Here is a 23,858-nt window from a genome sequence, read left to right on the forward strand (position 1 = left end):
GTAATATTATCACACTAAAAAAACCTCACAAAGATGAAAACCATACGCCAAGCACATAAAAAATCCCAACTTATACGCAACCAAAAGGTTAAAAAAATATTTATTAGAAAAATCAAAACTAAATATAAAATCAATAGTTAACTTGCCAAGTATATAGAAGCAATTCAGTTTGAGTATTTTACAACATTTTCCAACATTTTCCATACATACTCTGTTATCGCATACGACATTGAAGTACTTGGCGTGCCCGGGTCGCATTGGTCATGTATTATTGTAAATTTATACAGTATCTCACTTTGTACTGTATCTTGTGAGATTTTTTAGTGTGCTCACTGTTTTTTCTAAAAGTTTTTAGAGAAAATTAACGCTAATAATAGTCAATTATGATCAATTTAATGGTCAATTTTGATCACGTGATCTGTTTTAACGCTATAAAAATAAGCGTTAAGCGTCAGCATGAAATAGCACCTTAATAATATAAAGAGATGATAATGTCGTCACAGAATGTAGATAACAGTAATTCGGATGATAATTTTGTGAATTTATTTTATTAAAAATTCGGAGGCCGACGCATGATCAGAATGACACGTGTAGAGATTTTCGCAACTATGTTCTTCGATCATTTATATAACTTCTATGACACTGAGGCCGGTATTCATAGACGAATCTTATATTTAAGACCGTCTTAAGTGTATCTTCAGATACTCCATAGCCAATGAAATGATCCATACAGCATCTTCAGATAAACTTAAGACAGTCTTAAATATAAGATTCGACTATGAATACCGGCCTGAGACTAATATTAACTTTTACATCTACATATATTGAATATATTCCCAGGCAGTACATATTGGTTTCAAAGCCGTTTTATAAACGTTTTAACGTAGTGTTTCATAATCATTTTATTGAAACATTTATTTAGGAGAAAAATGTTAATGAAAAAAAGTTAAGAGAAACGTTTCTTTTTCGGGAAAAAAACGTTTCAGAAACCATCAGAAAAATTTTATCAATTCTATATATCAGTGCCTCAAAGATAGACAGATCGTTACATTTTTGTAAAAAACTAGATTTTTATATTTTATGAATTAAGGCAGGAACACAGACTTTTGTATAAGCGTATAAAAAGATGCATAAGGAATTTGATTAGTCTATAAGCATGTACATAAGGAAATGGACCAATCAAATTCCTTATGCATCTGTTTATGCGCTTATGCAAAAGTCTGTGCTCCTGCCTTTACTCTCTAAATTTCGTGTAGTGGAATATAGCTAGCTGGAGTCTCACTGTCCGTGTTTCAAATTTTGTTGACATTTATAAAACCTCTAGCATATGGACAACCGAAATATTATAAAGTAATTAATGCTTAGAACAGATTACTGTTATTTTTAATGAAAATGAAGCTTGGTTTAACATTCGGAGCCATAGGAGTACTTTTTCATATTTCCGCATCAAGTATATCGAGCATTTTTTATAGTGTCTTAGAAACTTTACATGAAAATACCAAAACTTGGATATTTTGGCCAAGTAGAGAGGCAATTCGGTCCTCAATGCCTTCTGTATTTAAAAATTATCTTAATTGTCGAGCCATCATAAACTGTACTGAAATTCATACAGATACTCCACCTACACTTGATAAACGTGCCTTAATGTATTCTTCCTATAAATCCGGTTTTACAGTAAAATATTTAATCGGAATAAGGGCCAATTTCACCAACCTCGGTTAAGTGAACCGACAGCAGGGCGGCAACACACATCCTAATAGATATGAATCATGTCTATTAGGATAGTGTGTTGTCGCACTGCTGATTTCAACCGTCGGTTCACTTAACCGAGGTTGGTGAAATTGGCCTTAAGGCCCAGTTCAACAGTGGCCAGTTAGCTTAACTAGTTGTTAAGTAGTGATGCCAACCACTGACACAAAATCCGATAAGCTATTTACAAGGTTAGATTTTGACAAGTTGCATTTTCACAAATAAGCTTAAAAATATAAATTATTAATATAAATATAAATATTAATTATTTCAGTGTTCAATATATATATATTTTTTTTATTTGCGAAAATGCAACTTGTCAAAATCTAACCTTGTAAATAACTTACCGAATTTTGTTTCAGTGGTTGGCATCACTACTTAACAACTAGTTAAGCTAACTGGTCACTGTCGAACTGGGCCTAAGTCCATGTGGAAAAATTACTTTTTTATCTAAAGGTTAGGCCTATGGCAGAGAACACGACGTAAGCGCTTACGTCGTAACGTAGTTCAAGGCAGAGAAAAACGTAAACGTTTATCGCGTATATGGTATATGCTTACGTCGGACGTAGTCGTAACGTAGTTCAAGGCAGAGAAAAACCATATACCATATACGCGATATATGTTTACGTTTTTCTCTGCCTTGAACTACGTTACGACGTAAGCGTTTACGTCGCGTTCTCTGCCATAGGCCTTACCGCCTTACGGTGGTAGATCTACCGATGGCTTCATTGTGGTCAACTCGGGTTTTATAAACTTAGTAGAGCTTGGGGGTGAAATTATGGCCGATAAAGGATTTCCTACAATAAAAACTGAACTTTTCAAGCGTCAGTGTGTTTTAGTGATACTATCATTTGTCACAAATCCACAATTTACGAGAGAAGAAGTCATAGAAGGATACAAAATAGCCAGTGTTAGAATTCACGTTGAATGCTATTCAACGTGTAAAACTTTTCAAGATTTTGGAGCATGTAAACATCGAATTATTACCTAAATTGGATAAAATTATGTATATGACATGCGTTTTTGCAAATCTCAAGCAACCAATTATAAAAGACGACAATGAACGTTTTGAGTCACGTATTTATTACGAAAAATTTATTAACAATTTATAACAGTAATTATAATTTACTTTATAAACTTTGAAAATAAAAAATTCATTCAAACATTAATAAATAATTGTTTTTTAATTTTTAAACAAGGTATTACAATTTGTCGAAAACTTAATTCTTTTCAGTATTATTGTTAACTAAATTATTTTGCGTATTTTTCAGGAGTATTGGAAGAAAATATTTGAAAAAAAATATTCAATTTTAGGGATAACATATTTCAAAAATAATTGTTCATTTCGAAAAACATGTAGGTATTAAAACACAATCATGTTGCGAGAAAATAAATAACTTGCACGATGCTAACCCAGTTACGTACCCAGATAGCAAACAGAATTTTAAAAGAATTCTCTTTAAATTCCCGAATTAGGAAATGAAGTCTTTTTCCATCCCATTTCTATTCGAAAACTCTTAAGAGTTCAAAGATATCATTTGTATGTCACCAGTTCTGAGTCCTTTAAATATTATAAAAGGAATTCATTTTATGCTCTATAAGAATTTGCAATGAATTCCAAAGATAGTATAGTATAATGGAACTCTATCTAAACACTATTTCGCATTCATTGCGAATTCTCTTTTGTATCTGAAGAAGAATTGTAAAGGATCTTTTATGATCTATAAGAAAAATTTTTATGATCTATCTGAGAACAGTTCGTACATCAGAAAGAACTTAAAATGTATTGAATGTAATGAAGTATTTGAAATACTTCATTAATACATTTAACGTTTTTTCTGATTCAGGAGCTGTTCTCAGATAGATCATTAAAATTTTTCTTATTGAATGTCCTGAATGTAAAGAATACAGCGTAAATTAAAATGTTTGGTTTTTATTGCACATTAAATATTTTTTTTATAAAGCACTTACACATACTTGTACATATATGTTTTAAACATATTGTTCAAATCACAGACATTGGCTGCGTTCGGCAGAAAAAGCTGCTTTGCAACTGTTGTAAAAATCATGAATCTGATTGTCGTATGCGCTTAATTTTGATTGAATCTAAAAGCATACGCCAATCATATTCACGAATTTTACAACGGTTGCAAAGCAGCTTTTTCTGCCGAATGCAGCCATTATGTCTTATCTTTTTTTAATCGATCACTAGCGTGCTGCAGCCACTTTTTTATAATACTTTCAATGTCACTCTTAGGAACATTCTTGACCCTCGAAATAGTTTCTGCAACATAACATATAGCTGATATTTCAATATAGGTTTATATATTTATCAATATTTTAATTTAAAAATTGTTTTTTAAAACTAGGCATATACTACAAGGTTCCCAGATAGCCAAGTCTGCCGAAAGCAGATGATGCTAACTATCTGCTATCAACTATTGCCAGCCAAAAGACAACAAATTTAATACAGAAGTTATTATTAACGATTAATTCGACAAATTGGTGCCAGAAATGTAACAGAGCTTGCTCACAAAATCTAAGAACAGATTGGCGGCAGAAACCGAGCAGAATCTGCAAACATGGCTTGTAGTTAGATTGTCGACAGAAACCGAGCAAGATTTGCGCACGCGGAATCTAACGGCAGATTGGCAGCAGAAACCGAGCAAGATCTGCGCGCGCGGAATCTAACAGCAGATTGGCAGCAGAAACCGAACAGGATCTGCAGCTTTTGACAGTATTCAAATTTACGAGGCTATGAATATGTGTTTTCGCTCCGCACCGCTATGCGGTGCACACGTCGAGTTCTTACTCGATGTTAAGATTTAGCCTAACAGTTATATAAGTTAATATACGCGCCTTGGCATGATAATATTAATTTTTCTGAAAATTTTTGCACTTGCGGCACAGAGGCTCCCATGGATAATGTCCATGTAGTTCACGCATGCCACAAGCAATCTGAAGTTCGAAAACAAAATTCGGACTTCAGATTAGAATAAATTAACAATAAGAGAGAGATTATGCAACGAACTGTCAGAAAGACACATCAAGCCAAATGTACTTTAATTTAACAAACAAAGAAATGCGTTCTTTTAACACATGGTAATATAAAATGCTAATTTATAGTGTGTTAAAAGTAAACACATGCTTTAATATATCATAAATATGAATGGCCAAAAGCTGCAGATTCTGTTCGGTTTCTGCTGTCAATCTGCCGTCAAATGTTAACAGATCCTGCTCGGTTTCTGCCGCCAATCTGCTGTCAGAGTCTGTTAGCAGGCTCTGCTGGCAGATCACTATCCTAATGCGGACATAACGGATGCCAATTTGCTATCAACTTCTGCAGTAATCTGTTGCCAATCTGCTGGCAGATTGCACACATTTTGCTTACTGGGTTATTCGGATATATGTGATTGTCAAAGCGCTATGTCAACCCTTAGTCCCATTTGTCTACAATGCGCATGCGCCGATAGCGTCGTTGTTATGCTTATGACTGTCGTTGGGGAAAACCACGGTGTAAGAGAGGAAAACACCATCGGGAAAACATTGTGACAGTCACAAACAAAGACAGGACAGTGCTATATGAAAATTAATTTTTCCATCAAAAGATGTGATAAAAATAGCTCACGAATGCGAAACTGTGATTAGAGAAAATAATCACATTATTTTTAAGGAAAAAAATATTAAAAATATTTTAACTATAAAAGTATTTAAAGCTATTTGTCATTCCGTTTTTAATGATACAGAAATGACAGAACACATTAAGCAGCAGGATGTTTTAAATAATCACAAAATTGAATTAATCAAAAGTATTATTACAATTTATATTACTTTACGTTTATATCATGAAGGCAAAACCGTGACATCAAAGAAAGATAAAGATTACATTCGACATAAATTTACATAATTAATACATTTTAAACACCAATAAACATATACTTTATTATTTTTCCTCAATGTGTGTATTATTTTGCTGTATACCTGTCAGAACGTAACTATAGCAACGCCGATATCGGCGCATGCGCATTGCAGACAAATGGGACTTTCTACCTTTCTCTCTCGCACGCATGTTGGACACACCATTGGTGCTTAGTGCCCCTTCCAGTAGTATATGTTCTAAGGCTTAGGGCCGATTTTTCCAACTTCTTGGTAAGTTTTACTCATAGACGTATAATATATAGACCGCGCGGTCCTATGTCTCCCGCAGTTAGAGCGCGTCACAGAATAGAAAGAGAAAGCCTCTGTACGATCACCATTCTGTCTTCTTCTAACGACGCGTAGTGGGAGAGACGCCCTCCCTTTGAGTGGGGAAACAGCATAGAGAACTGTCGAGAAGGGATCCCCACTCTGCATTGTTAGACAAAGACAGAATGGTGATCCAAAGCATGCTAACTCTTTTCAATCTGTGACGCCTTTCCAAGCCGAATGCGCGGTCTATATATTATACGTCTATGATTTTACTCGACAGGTAGCGTATCTTTGTCTCTTTTTAGATAAGTCTAAGGCTGCGTTCGGAAACATCACCCGAGTGCCCCAGTGTATCATTTTATCCTTGTTGTTCAGCGAATGAACAAGGATAAAATGATACACTGGGGCACTCGGGTGATGTTTCCGAACACAGCCCTAAAAAAGAGATAAAGATATAGTACCTGTCAGGTAAAACTTACCAAGAAGTTGGAACAATGGGCCTTTAATCAGGCACATAAAAAGTTCGAGATAACGTAAAATCGAAAACACTTACCTTTGACAACGTGTAGTCACGACGGATCAGTTCCCCCTTGTTGTCAGAACAATTATTACAACACTGGCTTGGTAAAAACGGATCCGAGCAAAGACCTACAAATCGAAATCAGAATAAAGCCTATTACACAATGCAAAGGAACAGACAACAGGAACAGGGAATAGCCAATCGCGTTGCTCGATTTGGTTATCCGTACTCAAATCGTGTAACGCGATTGGTTATTCCCTGTTCCTGTTGCCTGTTCCTTTGCATTGTGTAATAGGCTTAAGATGTAATCAGCACCACGTACACGGTAAGATTATAATAAATATTTGCAATAAATTAATTCAGCAGAATTGACCAAATGTTTTACCTTAAAACTCTGTGACCGCTTCTTCTTCTCGAAAACCTTTATTGTCTGTGCCGTCAAGAAAACACAATATTACAATGCCGACACGGAAGCAGAAAATAGTGAGGACCGCTATTTTCTATCACTACCGAGTACCCATGATGTAAATATAAAGGTGTACCAGTCCCGTGAATGCGCAGTCGTCTAAATAAATAGCCAATCAGAAATGACCAGAAATGTAAAAATCCAATATGGCTGCACAGTGCACATATGGGTGCACAAACTTAAATTCTATATAAATTTCCTTTGATTATATATTATATGTTTCTTTTTTAAGCACTATACCGTACTGTTATGTTAAAAATTGTACGAATCATACAGTAAGTGAAAAAATAAAATTTTTTCAATTCCCAAAAGAACCTTCTCTTCTGCAGCAATGGCTGAAGGCTTGCAGAAAAAATAAAGAAGAAATAAAAACTGATTCTGGTGAGTTGTTATAATTTATATCAATATGTATTATATAAACAATCGCACTTTTATATTATATTTTGACACAGACTAGTAAATAGATTGCAAAACATAATTTTAGCAACGGTGTGTAGTCTTCATTTCAATGATGACTGCTTTGAAATGATATGGACAAAGCCACGGCAAAAGAATGTATCTGCTAGGCAGATTTGGCGATTAAAAAAAGGTTCCATCCCTACAAAAGTATTAAATCTGGTGTTCAGACTTTTATCAATAATTATAACTGCGATTTTCTTTATCATCTTAATTTCTGCATGTACATATTCCTTTCCTCGATTCTAAGTCTCAAAATAAGAACTTGTTATGACGCGAATCGAAGACAAACACGCGTTCGTCTTTTCCCGCTACCGAATCCGACACCGGCTAGCTTCCGAATCAGCTGATCATTGTCTTTCGAGCATCGCGAGTCGAGTCGATCGGACTTAAAGCCACAGTGTATCTCTTACGAAGTTTCGTTGCTGTTCAAACGCGCTTTCAACGTGTTACAATAAAGCTTTCGTTAATCATACATTTAAAGTTCATTTCACATCATCCGCTCTTTCACTTATTCATCTTTCCGGTCTTCCTTCGCTTCTCGCCGTGTTGCACCAAGGTGGATCAAGTAGCCGAAAGTGCAATTCGTGGGCAACGATTGAAGTACACCAAACATCTGGAAAAGAAACGGAAAAATACATGTCATGAAGGTGATAATAAAAGAATAAAAACAACGTAAGTATTTTTTGCATAGGAAGAAATGTAAAAAGAAATATACAACATAAATAAATTAAGTAATCAAAAGTAAAAATATATATTTGTATATGTGTATATATTGTGTATATATGTGTATATCTCTCTCTTTCTCTCTCAACATATTAAATGTTACATAATAATATTACTATTATTTTTGACTAGTACTACTTTATTGCTAATTTTAGGTTTAAATATATATTAGTAATAATGTCCGATTGAATATACGATTGCATGTCGCGGCTGCATTCCTGGTCATTTCTTATTGGCTTACGTCAGAACACGTGACACCATCATGCACAATGGTACACCTTTATATTTACATCATGCGAGTAACCGACGATTGTCTACGTCGTAGCTGCGCGCTGCGCTGCGCGACATCGACGATCAACTGTCCGCAGCGCGTCAAAAATGAATTCTTTTCAAATCTATTATGAATAGAAAAAGACTTCTTTCAAAAGACCTTCGATTTACTCCATAAGAAGTCAAAAGTTATACCTTTATGAAATTCTTTCTGAAATATCAGAAAGGAATTCGTTTTGAGTACATTTCGAACAAATTACGCGAATTCATAAAGAATTCAAAAAGGTGAATTCTTCTCGAGTTCATAACGATCATCTCTGCTATCTGGGGTATGTACATCAGATCCAGATAATATTGCACCTCAATTTCTCAAAAATATATGAAATTTACAAAAAAGGAAATTACAAATTTATTGTTAAGGGGATGCTGGAGCTGCTAGTGAACTTCTTCGCGATGGTGCTGCCATCGCACAATATTTGCACAATAAAATGCTTTTTATAAAAATTTCGCAATTTGTACGCACAAAATCACAGTTTCGCTGGGTGGGGACACAATTAAGGAATATAATGAAGCTTTTAAAAGTGCCTTTAGAAGCATAATAAAAAAGAAATTCCTAATCTGCTTTACAGAATCAAGCAGATTAGGAATTTCTTTTTTATTATGCTTCTAAAGGCACTTTTAAAAGCTTCATTATATTCCTTAATTGTGTCCCCACCCAGCGAAACTGCGATTTTGTGCGTACAAATTACCAAATTTGTGTAAAAAGCATTTTATTATTTGCAAATATTGTACGATGGCAACACCATCGTGAAGAAGTTCACTAGCAGCTCCAGCATCCCCGGATCCTGGAGTGACTAGGGAACTTTTTCGCGATGGTACTGCCATTTGCACAAATATTTGCTTTTTATAAAAATTTGGCAATTTGTACCATAGATCTTACATACCTGGATAGGCCTTTCCCATGTAGAGAGAAAGAGTGAGAACATATCCATTCATCGTCCATCCTTCACTTTACAGTATACGAACGCATGCGCGAAATGATGTATTAAAAATGGCCAACAGTTCGGTTTCACGTATGTGTCATGAATGTAACCTATAAAAGTGATTTATTCATTTATCGATAAAGTGACGATAAGATGTAAAGTATGCGGCAGATATTGGTTAAAAATGTGATAAAAGTAATTGAAAATATTCAGACGCATATAAAGGATATGTATCTTCTTTGTGCTACAGTCGGATTTAGAATAAGTAAAGTAAACAATTCAGTTAATAAAGTTGTTTTCACTGGAATTATTACAGGTCACTCTCAGGGCCAAGATTTTTATTGTAATCACAGAAATCAGCTCATAAATCTATTGTTTTTACTTACATAAACATAAGATTTCATCACATAGGACGTGAAAATAACGAAAAGCCAAATAAAATACGTAAAAAATTAACTAAATTAATTTTATTTTCTTATGACTGATTCCTTGTAAAATCATCCCACAAAGTTTGATGTAAAAGTACTACTATAAGTTTATAGATACTATAAGTTAGAAATAGTATTTATATTATATTAATATTGTTTATATTATACTACTAAATAACATGCTAATGATATTTGCTATTATTTCTTTTCTCAATCATACATTAAATTTTATATCTTCTCTTGTTTCCTTTTCCCGGAAAAATAATTTCTTCCTTCTTACATCCCTATAAAATATCTCCAGGTATTCCATTTTCAATTTCCTTAATTCTGAAGTTTTATAATTATCTGTTTGTTTAATAGCCGTGAAAGCCCTTGCCGCTTGATTTTTTATTATACTTGTTTATTTATATTCTTTAATATATCATTTGATTATATTTTTAATGCTTCATCAGATATTACGTCCCTGCGCCTCCGCGCTTGCGCAGTCTTTCCTTTTCCAATAGAAGGACAGAAAATATATTGCTCTCTCGCTCTGGCATCTCGGCCCCCAATTTTCATCAACAAGGCCTATCCAGGTATATAAGATCTATGATTTGTACGCACAAAATTGCGACCGTCCCAACTCGGGATAAAATAACGGAATATAATGAAGCTTTTCGAAGTGACTTTAGAAGCGTAATAAAAAAGAACAGTGTTTATGAAAATCTTGTGCATACTTATACATACATACAAGATTTTCATAAACACTGTTCTTTTTTATTACGCTTCTAAAGTCACTTCGAAAAGCTTCATTATATTCCGTTATTTTATCCCGAGTTGGGACGGTCGCAATTTTGTGCGTACAAATTGCCAAATTTTTATAAAAAGCATTTCAACTGTAATTTTTGTACATGTATGTGTGCAATTGGCAACACTTTTCACTAGTCACTCCAGGATCCCCTTAAGGTGCCTTTTCATGCAGCGAAGTTTTCGCTGCGAATAATTTTTAGCGAGTAGTGAATAATTCGCCGCGAATAGTTTGTGAGCGTCACATTTGTATGGTTGAATGTCAACAATAGTAAGAAAATATTATACATAGTTGTTTTGAAATGCTTTTAAATATTATATTTAACAAATATAGATTAAATTATTACTTTGTAGGAAAATCTTGAAATCTTTGTAATGGACGACGGTCGGTTATAAACTGAACTTGGTATAACCACCAACTGCAGTGGTTATTGTAATATGTACAAGCAAATTATTATCATATTGTACAGAAAAGGAAAGCTGCTGCAGTTGCAGCTACACTTTTACATTTGAGAAAAAGTGGAAAAAAAAGATATTGTAAAAAGAAATATTGGATAACACCCATTTTTCAAGAAAGGAAAGTGCACGGATTCTTTCATACTGTGCTACCTAAACTCGTTTTAGAAGATTTGAGATTTAATAATTACATACGCATGTCTGCAACTCAATTCGAAAAGTTAACATTCTTAGTTGGAGCAGACATATTCGCTCCTTGCGAATATTCGCTACAAGCTGAAACTTTTCAGCGAACAGCGAATGATCACGTGACCTTCATTCGCGGTGATTATTTCGCTGCATGAAACGGCACCTTTAATTTCTACGTTTCTAGCAACATCTAGGGAAATTTATTTAGTGACATTTTACTAACCATATTAAATTAAAATCCCTAAAATCAGATATCCACGGAAGGTTACCGAAAGCTCTGGAACGTTCGCGATAAGTCAAGTTAGGTTTGTGTTTTGCTTCGCGCCGTGCACATCAAAATATGGGAATCCATGTGTTTGACTCGATCCTGTTGGTTTTTGCGAGTTTCGGTGACAGCTAATTCGTATACGTGCTAAATCTAAGTGCAGTGGTCGAGAAAAGGTTTGACAGATATAAACAGTCCGTCGGGTATGTGCGGTTGACGGAAATCGCAGAGCTATCAGTTGATTTAACTTTGCACAGATCGGCACCATGAAGCCAGTTCAAACCAAGAAAGAATTCGAATCTATCGATAATAATAATGTGGCAGGGGATACGAGTCGAACAAATGATCCCTGGAATACTCTAACAACTGTAACAACATTTGATCAAGGTAAGTACTTGTCATTTGTATACATTTATTGTTTTTCCGCGTTTTTTTTTAACCAGCCGTGAAGTGAGAATCGTCAAAATGCACGTATATGCGCAATTCTTATATTTAAATTTCTTCACTTTAGAAAGCAAAGTATTCGGCAATCGATATTTTTAATAAATATGAAAAATTAATTTTACAAGGAAAAGTATTTGGCGATATTTAGAATAAAGCTTTTTATCTGCTAGAGTGAATGATTCATTTGAATAGAAATAAAGGAAACGATACCTTGTTAAAAGACTTTAAAAGATAAGACGTTTGCAGAGATTTTTCAATTTTTTTAAGTAGGTTAAATACTTGGTGTAAATTTCGTCGATTGTTACATCATATGTTGTATCATATATTTTATCCAGGATATAAGTGGCTAATTTTTTAAATAGTGGAATGTACTTCTTCTAGAATGTACAAAAGCCTGAAATTTTTTTATTTTTTTATTTCGAATGGGAATAGGTAGGTCTAGAGGATCAACGATCTGCCTGAGTGCTAATGGAAATCAAACTACTGGGCAAATCACACGTACCTCTTCTACCCTTTTAATTCAGTCACTTTTACGACAATTATGTACTATGTTGGAAACCAATAAGACACGGAGACAGAATTTATATACTGGTAATTTATGTATAAATGTGTGTGTGTGTGTGTGTTTGGTCTCTAATATTATGTTTAAATATAGAAATACTTTTTATTTAAATATAGTTACATATAATGTACATAAAAATGTAACATGTAAGTATACTGAAAAAATATCAACTTCATTAATAGAAATATTAAAGACAAACATATATATGTATATATAAATATATAAGAATGTAATTATAGAGATTTATGTTATTATAAAATTTTCTAATATTTATATCAAATCAAATCAATGTCATATAATATTTTAATGTTTATTCTACAGTTATCTGCAATGAACTATGTCAAATGAAATTACTTGATGGTTCCTACAATGTGGCGGAATTTGAAACTTTGAGGAGACAATATCACCATGCTTTTTCTCGCTTGGTGTCAATCGCACGTGTTATGACCGGAAACGAAAGTATTCCGAAAAGGTATTCTACCATTATAAATTTATATTATATTTTGTTTAATTTTGCAAATTATTACAATTAATTTAATTACATTAATATCGCTTTTATCTAGTTTTCTAACGCCAGGATGGTCTCGTTACCAGGAAGAATTTAATGAAATAAGTCTTATCGCTAGTGGAGGATTCGGTGAGGTTTATGAAGCGCTGCACCGGCTTGACGATACCAAATACGCGATCAAAAAGATCGTTTTGTACTCTAGCCGTACGAAGGACATAGATCAATACTTAAACGAAGTAAAGACACTGGCTAGATTAAATCACGCAAATATCGTTTCTTACAAAGCAGCCTGGATCGAACCACTGTTACCATCCATTATTCCAACTAGAGTATCCACTAATCGTGAATCTGCTAGAGTTTCATCTATTACAAGCGGTCCGAGTAATGATAGTAATTGCAATGATTCATCCGATAACGAAACGAGCAACGCAGGTACGCACAACAATCAAACAGCGAAGTAACATACATAGAAACTGATGATTTTTATGTTTCAATTGTGCGTATCGTTAACGAAAGATTTAAAGATCCTAATTAATCGATCAATATTATTTTAGATCAATCGACGGACAAAAGTGCCCCGCAGGAATATACGAAGGACAATACGGAAAGTTCAGATATAGTGTCCTTCAGAAATAGCGAGAGTGGCGAGAATGTGGATAAATCTGAGGATACAGAATCCAAGAGCGAGCATACCGATATTCCTACTCACGAATCTACTAGCTATCAAATGTGCACATACAGTAACAGAGTAAGTAACAATGGAGTAAGTAGACAATATATAGATAAGGAATTGATAGGTAAACGTCGTGTACAATACACACACACACACTCGCACATTTTAATGTTTATCTAGAATCAAAAATACATGATGCTGTACATCCAAATGACTTTGTGCGAGCAAACGCTCAGGGAATGGATGCGCGAGAGAATAAGCCAGACGCCACAGCCGATAATCTCAGCGGTGTTACAGCAAATCCTCTGCGGCGTCAATTATATTCACGGTAAAAAAATCGTGCATCACGACATAAAGGTAAGGTGTGTGATGAGTCACGTCGATTTGCGCGTTGTATGCTCTACTAATAAAATGCGTTTGCTTCACAGCCAAGCAACATATTCATTTCAAGGTCGGGGCAGCTTCAGGTGCAGCTGGGCGATTTTGGCTTAGCTTGTCCGTTGCAAAGGGGGACCCGTCATTCCGTCCTCGGCACTTTTATGTACGCGGCGCCGGAACAACTCGAGGGCAAGTGCGACGCAAAAGTGAGTGGATAAAGAAACTTGGGAATCGGCGAAACGAACGGGAAAACGAATCTTCGGTGTAATTTAATTCTCGATGTTGTTTTTTATTTCCCCAGAGTGACATCTACAGTATAGGAATCGTCCTTACGGAGCTTTTGATTCTAACGCATACTCAGATGGAATTGACTACTGTAATCAATTGTTTAAAGTGTGGTATGATACCAGAAACTGTTACCATGGAGCGACATAAATGGGTGCGTTTCAACTGTGTATCGAATTGCATGCGTTATTTCATATTTTATTAAATTATCTGAATTTTTTGTTTATACACACGTATATATATTTAGGCGCGTATGATCGTCCGAATGGTGCAGGACAATCCCGACGAGCGACCATGCACGACTGAACTCTTGCAGGATTTAGAAAAAGACAATGACACGAAAATAGTAAGTGAACTGAAACAGACCGTTCAAGCTTTGACACACAATATTCGCGACAAGGATGAGCAGATTCAAGAGCTGCAAGACCAGATTGCGTCGCTAAAAGAACAAGTTAGAAAGAAGGAGAGTTAGAGGTGTCGGAGGATGTATGAAGTGAACTATTATGTCAAAGGGAGGTAGACTCGTAGAAAGGTTTGACATGACATTGATAAGACTGCTAAAGAAATTAGAATTTTGTCTTTCGAGTTGTTTCAATTTAATAAGAAAGTAACGACGTAGTGGCACGATTAATTTTTTAAAATGTAGTGCATTGTTTGAATTTCTTAACAATGTATTAATGATAATTTTTATATTGTGCCAAAATCTTTTTGGATATCTTTTTAGATTCTTAAATTGCAAGATTATTAATTTATTAATTAGTAATCTCAACCAAATACGTGTAATCGTGCACGAGTATTTAACAATTTGACGAGGAAATGTACAAATATATTAATTAAATGGTGCCATTACAGTTAAATATTAAATGAAAGAAAGCACGAAAGAAACGAAGAGAAACGTGCAATAGCAAGTATTTTTTATCATTACTATAAATATCTGTACATATTAATAGCATATGTATATATAAACATTTTTATTGTATTTATTAAAATAATGTTTAACAATGATTTTCTATTATATAGTTTAAGAGCATTGCATCGTGTAGTATACAAGCTCAATCACCGCTAAATTTTTAACAAACATTGTAAAGTATCACGAGCGCAAGAGTGTCACTTTTATACACAATTGTCTTAAATTTTATTAACTAATAATTTTTAATAATTGTGTGGCATGTATGATGTATATAGAACCATAATTTAAATCACAGCTCAGGCTATTTTGTTTCATTGTGTTTCCGTCGAGGCATTTCTAGAATCGCGTCCAGAGTCATCTTGAGCAGTTGACCAAAAAATATTCTCGAGTTGGAGGAGGTAGGAGCGACGCACTGTTGCAACAGATAATCGACGTTCGAATATTGCCGCTGAATATTAATCGGTATATCGTGAAGAAATCCATCCGAGAATAAATCTGCGCTTTGTAGTCCAGACAAAAGCTGTAATTGTAAATCTATTTCAAACGAATAACGAATACACTTAACGCATCGTGTGTGTCTCAAGAGATATTCTGTATTTGTGTGTAAATGGTATGGCAACTACCTGGCAAATCGCGTAATAATTGTGATCGCTTAAATGATGATTACAAATATCCTCGGCAGAAAATGCGAAACAGTTCGGACAATCGAGGTGCATTGTGTTCTCGTGTAATTCCTGCCATTTTTCCGGCCTGTCTACGGATTGATGTGTAAGCTGTATTGCCATGTTCATACTGTTCCTAAGTTTACTCTTACGAATAATTTTGTAATAGACTCTGTTACCTTTCCGAGAAGGATTTTTGTCAACGATTATAATGTTCTCCAAGTCAATAAATTTTGCTACATTGTTATAATCGACAGCGATATTATCGTACGATATGTCCGTCAGGTAAAACCCAAATTGCTCGTTCCTGAAAGTGAACATGTGAGCGGCATTTAAAAGGCTCGATGCTACTTTTGCCCTTTCGAGCCAAGGTTTGTCATGGTAGTCAGAGAGTGGTGCTCCAACATATTCCTCGATAATGATTCTACCGCATGCTCCAAAATATTCCGGCACGGGCCATCCGTTTTTGGCAGATAATATCTACGAAAAAGAAATTTAATTAATAAAAATCGAAATGCGTGATTATATTCAATTACTACTAAATTACTTCTAAAACTAATCTAGTTTTACATATCAAATAATTTGCTTTTTTAAATTTTAATTCCTCTGTAAAAAATAGCATTTTTGTACGTTTTTTTTACGGTTCACCTGAAGGATTAGTGGCTCTGGATTTACAGAGACCAATGTCCAGAGATTAATTAGAAATTCTGTGGAATCGACATTTTTATTGTTGAGATAAACATTATGTAGCAGGTCGTCCAAATGATACACTATTGGACAAAGCCTCAGGCGACTGGAGTCATCCTTGGAAAAATCGGACGTAATCGTCTTCTCGATAAGATGATAAAAATCAACGGTGAATCGATCAAGCGGTATGTTCGAGCATGGATAGTTGAAATCGAGTTTCTCGCACAGTGCGACGTCGAACGCGTTTAATTCGAAGGAATGCGCCAATTTCTTCAGCACCACCTTGCTCCGATTGTACGTTCCGAAGAACACGTTCTTGACTCCGAACAAATGAGAGAATATCGCTTTCCTATCGTGCCACAGGAGATCTACTTCATGAATATCGCGGCACGCGGAAATCCCGTAACACGCCGGGCATTTGTGCAATTCCGTCAATTGCGTTACGGAGGGATAGAAACTTCGCAGAATAATATTTGCATTTAACAGCAGAACGCAAATGCCAACAACAAACAGCAGTATCTTCCATTTTTTAAATTTGCAGACGTTATATACGTAATGCGAAATCATCGATCGAAACAATCATGTTTTATCCTGCTTGATTTTTTCGTGCATCATCCTACCACACGGCATGTCTAAGCAAATCTGTACTCGTATGATTAAAAAGTTCAATGATCGATCTTACGATAAATAGATCGCTATCGACTGCCATAGACTTCAGGAAGCAGACAGAACTGACAGAAGTTGTCGGCTTGTCGCTATCAGAGGCTGAATGCACCATATGATGTAGTAAAATTTATATAAATTACCAGATTTACTAGGCGTCGACCAATGAAGCTGTAGAGTTTTTAGTGAATTTCGTAACTTCCCGTTCAACTCCCTTGACGTAAAACGATTGAACATCACGTTAGTACCGCCCTCTGGAATCTCTTCTTCGCCATTTGTCAATCTGTTTTTGCAAAATCGCCAGGACGAATCTACCACCTTCCATTCGCTCTTTCTCGGGTCACCAATCATACGATGATAATGTTCTGATAATTTCGTGATGTTCCGTCCGCTGATCGTCTGCGGATCGTGTTGTGCGGTTTATTGTATGTGAAGTGTTGAATATTTTGCGATCTCGTAGTCAGCTGACGGTTCGACGCTAATGACGCAAGATTACTGAGACAGCTCTCTTCGCATGCGAGTGTTAGGCACGAAGCGAAATTCATTCTAGCACTCGATATCGCGAGTGATCCAACGATATATCGCTCCAGAGTTACTGCTCATCGCTCCAAAAATTTACGGATCGCTTGTCGATTGCCTCTCATCGCGACCGAGCTGTTATCGCATTACAAGCTGCAATTGTAATGCGTTTGATGGTTATGGGACTCAACGAACTCGTGTATTGGTGAGCGATTGATCTCGATTGATCGGATTAATTTATAACACAGTTTGAAATCTGACATTTGCGGCTCTCTGGTTCCATTTTCCGATCTTGGCAGAAAGGCAGATTTAACACGAATGTTACTTAAATTAATATTAAATAATTTGGTAGGTACCAAAAGAAGATTGGCACATATGACAAACAGCAGTGGGAGAGAACCGTGGAGCAACATATCCTCGATGGGCTCACGCATGTTCCAATGAGAACGGCGAAACTTAAGACAGAACTCATTGACGTCGATCTCGTTCGTGGTAAGCTACATAAACGCTAACAAACGTGCCTTTACGCAATGTTATTTTAGTGTCTCTCTTAATGAACATATGATATATCAATGTACATAGGATCTTCGTTTCCAAAGGCCAAACCGAAGCATGGCTTGTCGACGGTAGCTTGCCTGGCCTTTCAACGACTCTTGCTCCTTCCCCTGTACAAAAAGTGGTGGATTCAACAGACGAGTGATCGCATCTTTGTGCTTTTCTTGTTACTTTACAGCTTACAAGTCGTCAACATCATCCTCTATTACGTTAATGCAAACAGGGAAAATGAGGTGGAAGTATGTAAGAAGCTTTGTCGGCGGCTCTCGCATTTTCATGCATCCTGATTGTCCCATCTGTTTGCAGACCGTATCCATGTCAGAAGTACTAGTACCCATCATCATGATGTTTATTTTATGTACCGTTCACTCGCACATCGTGTCGACGCATTCAGGTCCCGCTATGACGTGCAATCAATCTAGACAACGAATGACAAGGCGTTCTCGACACGTCAGATGCAGAAACGGAAAATCAAGACCCAGACAGAGTCTACGTAAGTACGTAGAATAGGCAAGAGCTATTCGGTCCTTAATTAACGACGAACGAATTTTTATTGAAGGTGTACACAAGGATACAAAGTCGCCTCCAGATATAGTTTCGGAGAAAGCGAGTACAGGAAGCGAGGAAGTGTTCACCGCGGTGAGATTTGCTAAGAAGCTAGTGGTGGAGAACTTTTCGACTGTCTCTCAGTCTCAGGTGAGTTTTGACGATCGCCAAGTAATAATCTTCTGAATTATTTACACGTGTGTAATTTTTATATCTCTTAACAGGAACCTGCAAATGCTCAAGTAGTATATGACAAAGAATCAATAAGTACAACTAGGGAGATACCTGACCCTACCGGTGAAAGGTCGGCTGATTGCGAGCAGCCAGGTAACAGTGGCGCTGCCCACGCTCGCTATAATTTTAAAAATGTCCTTTAGTATCAATTTTTTCTCTATTTGCAGTGGACGATATGCCGGAAGAACATGCACCGAGTGTACATCAGGACGACGATGGCTTCGAAAGCCTAAACGGAAATGTTTCCAGCGACAACGACAAGGTAGTGGGCCGTGCATTGGTGCAGAGAAACAGATCGCGCGAAGAGGTAGAAGTACGGGAAACTAAAGACCGGACATCGTGGTCGGAAGATAGCACCAGCCAACAAATTCCACTTCCATCGAAGCGCTCAGGTTTGACTTACGAGTATACGCTTGTAAAATAATCCGTAAGCAGTCAATTGTTTTGCCGAATTGATTATGAGTGTGATTACGAATTTTATCTTCGCACTTTATCATTTGCTATTGAGTCTGCCATAACGCATAAAGGTATTCCGAATGCAAATAGGTTTTCGTTTTATCATGAAAGTAATTATTCAAAGAGTATGGTTTATTCATCCTGTTTTTACAATTTAGATACTAAAAGTGTGATCTGAAAACTGAAGACACTTTTTAATTTACCTTTATGTTTAGTTGCATTCTGAACCGCTAACACGCTTTAATCTTTGTTGGAAAGGTAAATTGGAGTAATAGCTAAATCATCGTTTTCCACGCAGCACCCGATCTCTCAAAAAGTGATGACAATTTTACGGATAGCAAAAGCAATATTCGCAACAGCGTTAAGGTACTGTTTTCACTTATTCCTTTCTAGATCCATAAAACAAAGAATCTCCCTTTAATTACAAATCTTTGATCATCCTAAGACTTCACTTATTTTTCTATAATTATTCTCAATCCGTTCACAAGCTTCAGATGTAATTTTTTTATATTATACAAAGAAAAATATTTTTAGGACGCTAATGCTTGATCTTGTATCTTAATCAGTGGGTCTTGCCAATTTTCTTAATTCAAGGAAAAAGATGCGCCGTCGAAAATATTGGACTCGAGAGAGACACGACGGCAGTGCGAGAGCGAGGAGGAAGGTGAGTGCGAGGAGGCCACCACGCATCATCTCACGGAGGCAACGACTTCTGCTACAGAATGGATGGGGGTAACGACCAATAGTGACGACTGCAGTTACAGGTGGGACTTGAATCGTCGTTACGTTAACGAGATACGCGTTCACAAAAATCCTATTTGATCCTCTTTTCAATCTTTAGAGCTGAAAATATGCGATAAAAATTTTTCATAAATTTCTCTTTGCAGTTCGGAGCTCGGGGAATCCGATTTGCCGAGCGAGACGAATCTTAATTACAGGGAATTCGTAGAGCATCCTTTCTCCTGGGAATTCGAGTTGCCACCCTCGATACTACTCAATTCTACCTGTACCTCGTCCGACCGTGGTTAGTGTGACAATACTGCATACGATATCCATCATCATTATCCAATTATAATAGCTTGTAAATGATCTCGTTTCTCGTCTAGTTTCATGTACGATTTGGACGCGACGTGACATAAAAAAGGCTGAGTTATCGGTGCTAGACATCAGTTCAGCGATCATCGCGAGGGTCGAGTCCATGCCGGAGAGCATGAATTATTTTTACAGTGGTCTGATACTTAGCATCGCGCTGTGTCTAATACCGTCAATAAGACGACTGAGCGATCACATAGGCTCGGATAGCGTTAGCAACGTGTCTGTTAGCCTACTACCGAGCGACATGATTCAAGTGAATCTGGAAACGTATACCGATGTTCTGTGCAGAATAATTGGTGTCGCGTTTGGAAATACTCTCTGGTAAGGAAATACCTCACGTTGATGAAATGGTTTCGTGGCTCGATAGCGTTTCCTAAAGCGGCTACTTCTGCTTCAGGGAACGAACAGTGGTGTTAATTTCAATGTTCGAGCGACTGATGCTGTCGTGTTTCTTATTCTTCTTACTGGCGGTCGCGGAACGCACGTACAAACAGAGACTCCTATACGCTAAATTGTTCTCTCACTTAACGTCATCGAGACGTGCGAGAAAATCCGACCTGCCGCACTTTCGACTGAACAAAGTGCGCAATATAAAAACGTGGCTGAGCGTCAGATCCTATCTGAAGGTAAGACCGTTAAATGTATTTCAGTTTGAAAAAAATATGTTGATACCGTGGTCTCAAGGTTTTTGCTTAATTTTATGTTCCAGCGAAGAGGCCCGCAACGCTCCGTAGATGTGATCGTATCCGCGGTATTTATCGTTACGATATTACTGTTATCATTCGTTAGTTTGGAACTGATCAAGGTGAGTCATTTTAGGTTCTTTTTTTTAAACACTTCTGCTTTTGCGTTAGATCCTGCTTCACCCGTCGCATTTCAGGATCTCGAGAGTCTGCATTGCCGATACAACGTTGAGGCACTGTTCTGGAGTTTCTCGCTCGGAATATTTATATTACGGTTCATGACACTAGGAACGAAGATTAACAAGAAATATAGAAATCTCTCGGTCCTAATAACCGAGCAGGTAGAGTTTATTATAATATATTTACGTTTCCATTTCCGGTTTTTCGAAGCTGTTGTTTATTCTTCGTATTTCGATTCTTGCAGATCAACTTATACTTACAAATCGAGCAAAAGCCGCACAAGAAGGAGGAACTTATGGTCGCGAATAGCGTATTGAAATTGGCCGCTGACTTGATAAAGGTTAGAGTCGCAACAAGTAATAATCAACGATCGATATAAATAGATTAATTCATTCACACAAGGATGCTTTTTTGCAGGAACTGGAAAGTCCATTCAAAATCTCCGGGCTCTCGGCTAACCCGTACCTATACACCATCACTAAAGTGGTACTGCTGTCGGCACTCTCAGGAGTACTCTCCGAAATGCTCGGCTTTAAACTAAAATTGCATAAGATAAAGATCAAATAAATCAAATACGAGCTACGGTGCGTATCGAGAGCCGCGCCAATTTCTTATCAATTTCAAGTCGTTTGTTGAGTTCGATTGAATTAATTTTTCTTTCGTGAAAATTGTCCAGCTATGTTTGGTATATTAGCAAACTATAATAAAGTTGAATGAAGTTTTGGCCAAAGAAAAATTAGCTTTAAATTCTTTTCACAGAGAAATTCCATAAGAAAAGTGTGCGCGACTTCGAGTTTTCATTGCGCAACTACCTCGCTTGTGTTGAACGATTTGTTCTTGAGATTACACGTTTACAAGAATAATGAATGCATTTCATTAAATTAATTCGTGCGTAATTTATGCAAATCAGATCGAGAACATGGTAGATTCTCGTATTTCAACAACGACTGGGCCGACCGAGCGTTTAATAGCTATAATCGTGACTGGCAAGGCAGTATATTTATTGCATCCCGTCGAAAACATTGATTAATCTGTAACTCTCACTTTCTGAGTTATCTGATATTATTGCTTTGTCTATTACATTACACTATTACAAGAATAGCCTATTCTAATATGTAGAATATTAAAAATGATAGAAAAATTCTTTCCTCAGTTTGAGGAAATATGTAAAGCATGTAAAGTCTTAAATAATGTATAGTACGTGTGCGTGTACACACGTATACGTATATCGAGAATTTGTAGCAATGATAAGGACTCGACAAATTACGCATAAAATGAACTTCCCTAAAAAAATTATATGTAGTGTGTGTGTGTGTATATATATATAAAAGAATTGTTTCTTAAAATTTCGGATTTAATTATTTATCAATGTCTTAATGTGCATTCTCTAGCTGTAACGGCAAAATTTTATCATTGTTGTTGATGAAGAGCACTCTATTTTGTATACTGTCTTGTGCCTATTTTGTAACAACTCGTCAATCTATTCGGGCGAGGACTTGTCCGTAACCCTAACGATAGCGATATTGCGTGCAATCATCATCCTATTATATACAATACTTTGACTTTATTTAAAGGGATATGCGATATTTAAATCGATCTGCGATATCTTTTCGAGGACATTTTAGCACACATCTGACTTACATGTATAATATTATAGACTTCAGAAATGTATTTGCGAATATGTAAATATTGTATGTACTATGATCGAAAGAGAGAGAGAGAGAGAGAGAAGGAAAATATGTGAAAAAGATAGTACCTGTACAATATACAATAAGAATGAATGTAAATTATTTTTCAAATATATCTAAACGTATCGCAGTAATAAATAAAATTTTAAAAATTCAAAAAAGCATAAAACATTTCTTCAGTAATTTCTTCAGTATTTTGTAAGATATAATACTTGTTTTACCTTGAATTAATTAATTTCCGATTTATCATTTACCTCACGATTATAAGAACATCTCTCGATAGAGAAAACATGAATACATATATATATACACACATGTATATCGTACATACATGTATACGTATCTGAAATTTTAAAATCGGTGACGACATATCGATAGACAGCATCGATTCAGCGTACATACGCTTTATCGCCATTTTCTCCTGCCATTTCTTTCTCGCGATTAGATCTCGGCGAGTGCAGTCATCATAAATGACGCAAATGACGTATCTACGTTCCGAAGGTCCGCATGTTGTTCGCAGATAAACTCGAAATTGATTGTACGGCGCGAGGATCTCGCGGACTCGCGGCGATCCCTCGAAATACCAATGACAGCTCGGCCGCTCCGCCGCCACCCCCACTGATACGCGTCTACGCTCGCGGCGATTGG

At 36.2% G+C, this 23,858-nt stretch overlaps 3 protein-coding genes and 2 long non-coding RNA genes across 9 annotated transcripts; 3 read left to right on the forward strand and 2 right to left on the reverse strand.

Moving 5' to 3' along the window:
- Positions 1-3,698: 3,698 nt before the first annotated feature.
- Positions 3,699-7,084, reverse strand: LOC105276754. Its single transcript, XR_003406678.1, has 3 exons — positions 6,843-7,084; positions 6,491-6,585; positions 3,699-4,033 (listed from the first exon to the last, which is right to left on the reverse strand). It is a non-coding gene; the product is annotated as an uncharacterized LOC105276754 (long non-coding RNA).
- A 2,257-nt stretch (positions 7,085-9,341) lies between these two features.
- LOC113562089 lies at positions 9,342-9,987 on the forward strand. The gene is made up of 2 exons (XR_003406644.1): positions 9,342-9,553; positions 9,675-9,987. It is a non-coding gene; the product is annotated as an uncharacterized LOC113562089 (long non-coding RNA).
- A 1,516-nt stretch (positions 9,988-11,503) lies between these two features.
- LOC105276756 (eukaryotic translation initiation factor 2-alpha kinase 1) lies at positions 11,504-15,332 on the forward strand. Of its 3 annotated transcripts, none has more exons than XM_011334633.3 (9): positions 11,504-11,869; positions 12,359-12,517; positions 12,810-12,960; positions 13,052-13,428; positions 13,551-13,759; positions 13,850-14,026; positions 14,098-14,253; positions 14,349-14,486; positions 14,580-15,332. In XM_011334633.3, the coding sequence occupies exons 1-9, from the start codon at positions 11,749-11,751 to the stop codon at positions 14,802-14,804; spliced, it is 1,713 nt and encodes a 570-aa protein (XP_011332935.2). In that variant the 5' UTR covers positions 11,504-11,748; the 3' UTR covers positions 14,805-15,332. The 3 variants fall into 3 exon arrangements, with proteins under 3 accessions (XP_011332935.2, XP_011332936.2, XP_011332937.2); XM_011334634.3 differs by having other exon boundaries at positions 11,505-11,869; positions 13,551-13,744; XM_011334635.2 differs by having other exon boundaries at positions 11,737-11,869; positions 12,308-12,517.
- On the reverse strand, positions 15,289-17,317 carry LOC105276755 (deleted in autism protein 1 homolog). Of its 3 annotated transcripts, XM_011334632.3 has the most exons (4): positions 16,553-17,313; positions 16,084-16,384; positions 15,866-15,996; positions 15,289-15,762 (listed from the first exon to the last, which is right to left on the reverse strand). In XM_011334632.3, exons 1-4 carry the CDS (start codon positions 17,156-17,158, stop codon positions 15,544-15,546), a joined length of 1,257 nt encoding a protein of 418 aa, XP_011332934.1. In that variant the 5' UTR covers positions 17,159-17,313; the 3' UTR covers positions 15,289-15,543. The 3 variants fall into 3 exon arrangements, with proteins under 3 accessions (XP_011332934.1, XP_026826615.1, XP_011332932.1); XM_026970814.1 differs by having other exon boundaries at positions 15,289-15,776; positions 15,866-16,384; positions 16,553-17,317; XM_011334630.3 differs by having other exon boundaries at positions 15,866-16,384; positions 16,553-17,315.
- A 255-nt stretch (positions 17,318-17,572) lies between these two features.
- Positions 17,573-23,344, forward strand: LOC105276757 (putative homeodomain transcription factor). The gene is made up of 16 exons (XM_011334636.3): positions 17,573-17,978; positions 18,126-18,265; positions 18,356-18,567; positions 18,635-18,821; positions 18,888-19,024; positions 19,099-19,201; positions 19,276-19,500; positions 19,863-19,930; positions 20,159-20,328; positions 20,452-20,588; positions 20,671-20,980; positions 21,057-21,285; positions 21,369-21,464; positions 21,540-21,683; positions 21,767-21,862; positions 21,940-23,344. The coding sequence occupies exons 1-16, from the start codon at positions 17,938-17,940 to the stop codon at positions 22,087-22,089; spliced, it is 2,445 nt and encodes an 814-aa protein (XP_011332938.1). The 5' UTR covers positions 17,573-17,937; the 3' UTR covers positions 22,090-23,344.
- Positions 23,345-23,858: the final 514 nt, after the last annotated feature.

The sequence above is a fragment of the Ooceraea biroi genome, chromosome 6 (assembly GCF_003672135.1).
Source record: "Ooceraea biroi isolate clonal line C1 chromosome 6, Obir_v5.4, whole genome shotgun sequence".
NCBI classification, from domain to species: Eukaryota; Metazoa; Arthropoda; class Insecta; order Hymenoptera; family Formicidae; genus Ooceraea; species Ooceraea biroi.